This window comes from Nycticebus coucang, chromosome 12 (assembly GCF_027406575.1).
Source record: "Nycticebus coucang isolate mNycCou1 chromosome 12, mNycCou1.pri, whole genome shotgun sequence".
Taxonomy (NCBI): Eukaryota; Metazoa; Chordata; class Mammalia; order Primates; family Lorisidae; genus Nycticebus; species Nycticebus coucang.
Genome location: NC_069791.1, coordinates 72,768,275 through 72,776,058, shown reverse-complemented (window position 1 = coordinate 72,776,058; position 7,784 = coordinate 72,768,275). Strand labels below are relative to the sequence as shown.

The 7,784-nt window shown below is 55.0% G+C and overlaps 1 protein-coding gene across 1 annotated transcript; it reads left to right on the top strand.

Moving 5' to 3' along the window:
- The first annotated feature begins 3,094 nt into the window (after positions 1–3,094).
- On the top strand, positions 3,095–4,493 carry HSPB1 (heat shock protein family B (small) member 1). Its single transcript, XM_053557512.1, has 3 exons — positions 3,095–3,544; positions 4,029–4,092; positions 4,191–4,493. The coding sequence occupies exons 1-3, from the start codon at positions 3,193–3,195 to the stop codon at positions 4,369–4,371; spliced, it is 597 nt and encodes a 198-aa protein (XP_053413487.1). The 5' UTR covers positions 3,095–3,192; the 3' UTR covers positions 4,372–4,493.
- Positions 4,494–7,784: the final 3,291 nt, after the last annotated feature.

Sequence of the window (7,784 nt, the reverse complement as noted above, 5' to 3'; positions counted from 1 at the left end):
GGCAGGGCTGAGGGCTCATGCATGGCCTTGGCCCCCAGTAGAACTCACAGGCGTAGAACTTCAGCCCCAGGATGAGGACAGCAAGCAGAGTGGGACTGGGAAAAAGAGGAAGTGACAAGCCCTGGGGACTAGAGCAGCAAGAGATTGGCTCTGCTTGTTTTCCTGGGGACAGTGACCAGTCACTTAATCTTTGTAGGCCTCAGCTTCCTTGTCTAAAATCTAGGGATAAGCAGGGCACGGTGGCTCACGCCTGTAATCCTAGCACTCTGGGAGGCCGAAGTGGGTGGATTGCTTGAGCTCACGAGTTTGAGATCAGCCTGAGCAAAAGTGAGAGCCTCTCTCTACTAAAAATAGAAAAACTAAGGAAAGAGGATCACTTGAGCCCAAGAGTTGGAGGTTGCTGTGAGCTATGACGAAACGGCGCTCTACCCAGGGCAACAGCTTGAAACTCTGCCTCAAAATAAAATAAAATAAAATAAAATACAATCTAGGGATAACAGGAGTTCAGGGGAAAAGGAAGCTGGAAGGGCCATGAGTGTGAAGGCAGGAGAGAGGGAACGTCAGGATCATGACAGAAGCCAGAGCAGCGCCCTTCCTCAGAGCTGGGAGATGGGCAGCCTAGATGCCACAGGTGGTCAGATAGAGGGAGGAGCTTCAGACTCCAAGCAAGTTTGTGAGAACTGTGCCAGCTGGAGCTCCCCTTTCCCTCTGCGAGGTGAGAATCATAAACAAAACCAGCTTTGAGATCATAATCTCCAAACAGGGAAATTGAGGCCTAGAGAAAGGAGGAGCCTTGCCCAAAAATCACAAAATAAGTTTTTTGGTTTTTCTTTTGAGACAGAGTCTCACTTTGTCTCCCCCAGTATAGTACCCTGGCATCATAGCTCACAGCAACCTCAAACTCTTGGGCTCAAGCAATTCTCTTGCCTCAGCCTCCCAAGTAGCTGGGACTACAGGTGCCTGCTGCAATGCCCGGCTTTTTTTTTTTTTAGAGACAGGATCTCACTCTAGCTCAGGCTGGTCTGAACTTGTGAGCTAGGTAATCTGCCCACCTCAGCCTCTTAAAGTGCTGCGATTACAGGCATGAGCCACCGCGCCTGGCCTTAAAAATCACAAAATAAGTTAATAGCAAAACCTAGACGAGATTCATGTTTGCTGTGCAGGAGGTTCTTGGCCAGGGCTTCTTAAGGAAAAGCAGATGTCATGGGAGATGTGATAGTAACCTTCCTCTGACCCCCACCCCCCCTTTTGCTTTCTTTTCTCTTCTTTCTATTTTTTTTTTTTTTTGTAGAGACAGAGTCTTACTTTATCGCCCTCTGTCACACAGCTCACAGCAATCTCCAATTCCTGGGCTTAGGCAATTCTCCTGCCTCAGCCTCCTGAGTAGCTGGGACAACAGGCACCTGCCACAATGCCCAGCTATTTTTGTTGCAGTTTGGCTGGGCCCGGGTTTGAACCTGCCACCCTCAGTATATGGGGCTGGCACCCTACCCACTGAGCCACAGGCACCGCCCTCCCCCACTTTTTCTTTAGGCAAGAGTCTTACTCTGTTGCACTGGGTCTAGTGCCAGGGCATCATAGCTCTCAAACAACCTCAAACTCTCTTGGGCTTGAGCAATGCTCTTGCTTCAGCTTCCAGAGTAGCTGGGACTATAGGCATGTGCCACTATGCTCAGCTAGTTTTTCCATTTTTAGTAGAGATGGGTCTCACTCTTAAGTCAAGCTAGTCTGGAACTCCTGAGCTCAAGCAATCCACCTGCCTCAGTCTTCCAAAATGGTAGGATTAGCCCAGACTCTTTGACCCCTCTTATCACTGGGCCTTGAGAGTTTGAATCTGGGACAGCTCCACTGCTGGGGGAGGGGGAACATGCCCAAGTCCCACAAACTCTCTCTTTCCTCTCTTCAATTCCAGGTAAATAATAGTAACAATTACCAAGAATTATGACATACCAGGCCTTGGGCTGAAGTCTTCACCTGCATTAAGTCACCAAATCCTCAGGCCAACAATTACATCACCAGTCAGTTAACAATGGGGATAGGTTCTAAGGAATGCATTGTTCAGTGATTTCTTCCTAGTGGGACCATCCTAGGGCCTAATGTGTACTTACAGAGACCTATAGGGATGATAAAACCCACTACACACCTAGGCTATCTAGGCCAGCCTATTGCTTCCAAACTACAAACCCACACACCATGTTACTGTTCTGAATCCTGGAGGCAACTGCAACACAATGGTACTTGTGTTTCTAATCATAAAAAAGTACAGTAGGCTTGGCCTGGGCTAAGGCGCCAGCCACATACACCAGAGCTGGTGGGTTCCAATCCAGCCCAGGCCTGCCAAACAACAATGACAACTACAACCAAAAAACAGCCGGGTGTTGTGGCGGGCACCTGTAGTCTCGGCTACATGGGAGGCTGCGGCAAAAGAATCGCTTAAGCCCAGGAGTTGGAGGTTGCTGTGAGCTGTGATGCCACAGCACTCTACCCAGGGCGACAGCTTGAGGCTCTGTCTCAAAAAAAAAAAAAAAGTACAGTAAAAATATGTTATTATAACCTAAAGAGACCACCATCGTCCATGCATTCCCTACTGATGGAAACATCTTTATGTGGCCCGCAACTATTACAATCATCTCCACTTTTTTAATGGGGAGACTGTGGCACGAGGACTCTAACTTACACAAGCTCATCTGCTAAGTGGCAGAACCAGGTTGTGAACTCAAGGCAGTCTGGCTTCCCACTCCTAAAGAACACACCAGACTGCTTTATATCATTCATATTCCACCTCAGAGCCCTGTGGATCAAATTCTGGCTCAGTTGTGTGGCCCCGGACAAGTAACCTGACCGCTCTCAAAAAACCAGCCTGGCCACAGGCCATAGCCCGTAATGCTTCAGCTCCCAGGCCTGCGAACGGACTGCCCGGCAGTGGCACTGCGCCAACGTCGATGCTCCAGTCATTTGTTTTCTTTAACAAGAGAAGGTTCCAGATGTAGGCCGAACCTTCCTCGCCCCGCTCCCGCCCCTTTGTACGCAAGTGGAGGAATGCAAGGGAGGGGCGGCTCCCAACTGGTCATTGCCATTAATAGTGCCCCAAACACCGTCTGCTAAAAATACCCGGCTGGAGGCCCATATAAGCGCAGCCTGTCCGGCGTCCGACACTTCCAGCTCCAGCCGGACGCCCGGAAAACAGCCAGCATGACAGAGCGCCGTGTGCCCTTCTCGCTCCTGCGGAGCCCCAGCTGGGACCCCTTCCGCGACTGGTACTTGCCACACAGCCGCCTCTTCGACCAGGCCTTCGGGATGCCCCGGCTGGCCGAGGAGTGGTTCGGCACCAGCGGCTGGCCGGGCTACGTGCGTCCGCTGCCCCCTGCCGTGCTCGAGGGTCCCGCGGCGCCCGCTTACAGCCGCGCGCTCAGCCGGCAGCTCAGCAGCGGCGTCTCCGAGATCCGGCAGACGGCCGACCGCTGGCGCGTGTCCCTGGACGTCAACCACTTCGCCCCGGAGGAGCTGACCATCAAGACTAAGGACGGTGTGGTCGAGATTACCGGTGAGCCCCCGCTCCCTGCAGAGGACAAAGCTGGCGCGCGAACGAGGCTGGGGCGGGCCCGGGGCACTCAGGAGTTTAAAACTAGCGGGGACCGAGAGCAAGAACCCTGCTCCCTAGCCACAGTCCCCTGCTCAGAAAAGGGAGTGCGGGTCGTCCTTCAAGGTCCCTTCGACTCTTAACTGCACGGTGTGAAGGGAAGAAACGCGCCCTTCAGGAGCCCTGCCCCACAAATCAGCACGTCCCCTGGCGCTGTCCCTGTCCCAGCCAGCCGCGGAAGGGGCGTCTGACCAGCTCCAGGTGCGCCTGCGCGTGTGCCGCGTTCCCACCCCCCCAAAAACTCTGAATGGAACTTTCCAGAAGTTTCTGAGGGCCCGGACACCGCCCCCCACGCAGCCCCTCTCTTTGTTATGTGTCTGCCTTGACGGTTGCCCCCACCACCTCCCTGCTGCCTTTGACTCTGCTCTTCCCTCCCACCCCCCACCAGGCAAGCACGAAGAGAGGCAGGATGAGCATGGCTACATCTCCCGGTGCTTCACCCGGAAATACACGTGAGTCCTGGCCCCAGGTGGGGAGGGGAGGGACCGAGGAGGGAGGCACAGGGACCCACCGGACGGGTAACTCTTGCCCTCCCTCCCTGCATGTCCAGGCTGCCCCCTGGTGTGGACCCCACCCTCGTCTCCTCCTCCCTGTCTCCTGAGGGTACACTCACCGTGGAGGCCCCCCTGCCCAAACCAGCCACGCAGTCGTCGGAGATCACCATCCCTGTCACCTATGAGGCCCGTGCGCAGCTTGGGGGCACAGAAACCGGGCAGTCTGCAGCCAAGTAAGGGCCTCAGCCCTGCTGCCCACCCCTGCAGCCGTCACTGGCCATCCCCCTCTGCTTACATTTGTGTTCTTTTGATATATTTACCTTCTTTTTTTCTCAATAAAGTTCAAAGCTACTGCCTCAGACCCTGGTGTTTGTGGAGACTCTTGCCACAGCCTTGGGTGCCTGCTGTTTGCTGGCTTCTCCACTGAAGGCCTGCTGTTGTGCGCCGCCCCCCCCCTCCGCCCCCCACAGCAGTATGGTGGCAGAGGTGGCCAGGGACATATCCTCCAGCCTCACATCCATTAGGAGAGAGGTCACACTTGGCAATAAAAACCCCAAGGGATGGATATAGGAGTGGAAGAAACCAGAAGTGCCTCTCCCAGGCATGGGCTCTCAGGGACACCTAGGCTGGGGCCAGGTTAAGTGGGACAGAGGTAATTGTACGTCTATGAGCTGATGTGAGGACTACCTTGTCAAAGGCTTGGTGCCAGCCTTAGCACGCTCAAGGAGCACCATAGTGCACCTGGCAGGCTCAGGATCACTGTGTACAGCCACACCCTCTGAGGCCAGGGCGTCCCTTTTGGCAGCCACAACAGAACTAGCAAGCAGAGCAAGGGCGAGAACAGCCTAGACAGAATCTCAGGGTAGGGAGATTGGAGCACCCTGACCTGGCAGTACCCTGACCCACTGACAGGCTTGGACTTGAGCTTCCAGCTGGGCCAGCACCATTCTTGTTGCATGTGTTTATTTCCCTGTTGGCTTCTCTCCAAGTCACAGAGTCCTCTCCCTGCCCCTTGTCTGCCCTCAGCTTACCCACCATCCTTTAACCAGGCTCAAGGACGGTTCTGAGGGAAGCAGAAATCAGATGGGGGCTTTGGAGCTCAGTCTCAAGGTCTCTAAGAATTCAGGGGACCTAACACATCATCTCCACCTACATCCAGAGCCAGAGCCTGAGCCTATGGCAAGAGATGCCCACATTGTTTTCTAAGCCCACACCCTTACTTTCCCAGGATGCCTGGGAGGAGTGGCAGCCATCAAGGAGCCACCCTGGAGCACATGCCCTCACATTGCCAGAGCAGGTGCAAGCCCTCGGCTCAGAGCTCAGCTCAGATGTGGGTCTGGGGCAGCACCTCAGGGCTGAGGGGGCTCTGGCCGGCCTAGGTCTGGGGTTTCCACTAGGCCTCAGGAGACATGATGAGTGCCTCTGGTGCTTCTGTAGTGAAGTCTGGGCAGCTCTCTCCAGGCCTGTCCTGCCTTTTTACTGGATCCATCTCAAAGGGCCTCTGATGTCCTTCAGGTGTATGGACTATAACATTGGCCCTGATTGGATGAATGGTAGCCTCGGGCCCCTCTGCTCAGCCTAAGAGCATCTGAGGGGCAATGGGGCTGAAGGCAGAGGCTGGACAATCTGCATGGATGTCAATCTCCTGTGGCTGCTGTTTACACTTGACCAGCTGTCCCAGGCTCTGCGGTGTGCCCAAGCCACCCTCAGCTCTAGGCAGATCCTTGGGCCTCTCCTGGTGACTGTTGGCACCACCTCTGGGTCTGGCACCCAGCCAGTTGGCCCCAGTGCCTGCTCTCAAGGGGGCAGGTGGAGGAAAAAGCTCAGTGACAAGCAGCATTATGCCATTCAAGAGGTCCAGGACCACCACGCTAGTGGCAATGGGAAACTTGTGGGATAGGCAAAGCGGGCCAAGAGTAGGGGCAGGCTGAATGTGGAGGAAGGAAGGACACTCAGCAAGGCCCTAAGCCTTGATGGCCACAGTTCCCTGCCTGAGGCCCTCTGACTTCATGGTCTATAAGTTCAGGCAGCTTTGGCTGCCAGGGAGTGAATTATTAGGTGCCACCATCTCTCCGGCTGGCAGGCACAGATTTCCACTGCTCCACAGTGGGGGAAGGAGTACAGCTGAAGTTGCCCAGAGGAAGACTGCAGAGGACACCAAAGCCAAGTTCAAAGAGCCTGGTCAGAGCACTTTTGTCACTATCACTGGGGAGGGTCAACTAGGGACAAAGAAAAGCAGGTCTGGCAGAACTGCCAGGGATTGGCTTGACAAGAGTCCCAAACCCCATGGTCTTTTTGCAGCCACCCAAGCCCATGCCATCCTGGCAAAGCCAAGAGCTGGGGAGGGCAGAGATCAGGCTGGCCAGGGTCCCATCTACTGGCTTTACCTTGGGCCTCTCTATGCTTCCACCCCTTCCCCCCTACCCCCTGGACAGACACACACCAGGACCTGGGGCTTTGGGACCACAGCAGGAGAGGGGAGAGAGGAAGCAGAATGGTTGAGGGAGGTAGTGAGGCTGGGCTAGTCTTAGCTGGTCTGGCACTGGTTTCTGAAGCTCACAACCCCTGAAATGGGGGCTAGGCCCCACCCTCATCTGCCTCCCAGGAAAGTGGCCCCTGGGGAATGAGGGGGCCCTGCCTGTGGCGGTACCCTGAAGCCCTGAGAGCATATCGGAGCATGGGGAGCAGCTATGATAAGCCCTGATCTGTAAGTGTCTGGTGAGAAGAAGAAAAAGGTGCCTCCTCCATGACAGGGTCCAGGACTTGGTGAACTCACCTCCTCAGATGGTTTCCTTTCCCAGAAACTGCTGTCCCAACCTCTCAGCACCCCTGAGGCCTGACAGGAACTCCACTTGCCCAGGATCACCCAGTAGGTCTGGGCAGAGCAGGACATATGTGAGAGCAGGACATATGTGATCCCTCAAGCTGCTCCCTGGGGTGAAGGAAGCCCAGCATGTCTCACTCAAAGTGCTTACTGTTCTGCCCATCACCCATGCCTAATGTGCCAATCTGAGGCATGCAGGGCACCCCAGGTGACTTTGGACCTCACTGTGCCCATCTAACTGTGCCTCCTAAGGAATAGCCATATTCTCCGGGCTTCTTACAGGAGACAGTTCCATCAACTGCCACTTGGTGCTGGGAGAGTTGGCAGATGACAAGTGCCAGGAATCCCAGGCTTGGCTCAGTGATGACAGCTCTGGATCAGTGACAGACTTGTAGGATGGCCTCAGACAGGAGCCTCCCTGCCAAACCAACAAGGAAAAGGCAACTGACTGGCTGGCTAGGGCTCCGAAGTCTCAGTCTAGAGAGAAAAGAGCATGTCTGGGGACCCTGTGGAAACCAGACCAGTACTGGGAGGGTCCCCTCTTCCCCTTCCTTGATGCCATCCAGGCACACCCACCAGCCTGGAACACCACCTGCCCAGCCTAAGGTGGCTGTGACTGCAACAACATGCAGCACTGGTGGAGGGAAATCTGCCCCTGCCCCACCCCAGGGCTGAGCTGAAACAGAGCCTACCAGAAGGGATTGGATTAAAGAGTAGGTGAGGAGGGCGGCACTTGTGGCTCAAGGAGTAGGGTGACGGGCCCATGTACCAGAGGTGGCAGGTGCAAACCTGGCCCCAGCCAAAACTGCAAAAAAAAAAAAAAAAA

What these genes read in the sequence shown, in the direction of transcription:
- HSPB1 (XM_053557512.1), top strand. Translation starts at nt 3,193, where the DNA reads ATGACAGAGCGCCGTGTGCCCTTCTCGCTCCTGCGGAGCCCCAGCTGG. An exon ending in CGGTGTGGTCGAGATTACCG is followed by an intron (nt 3,545 to 4,028) that starts GTGAGCCCCCGC and finishes ACCCCCCACCAG; the next exon opens with GCAAGCACGAAGAGAGGCAG. An exon ending in TGCTTCACCCGGAAATACAC is followed by an intron (nt 4,093 to 4,190) that starts GTGAGTCCTGGC and finishes CTGCATGTCCAG; the next exon opens with GCTGCCCCCTGGTGTGGACC.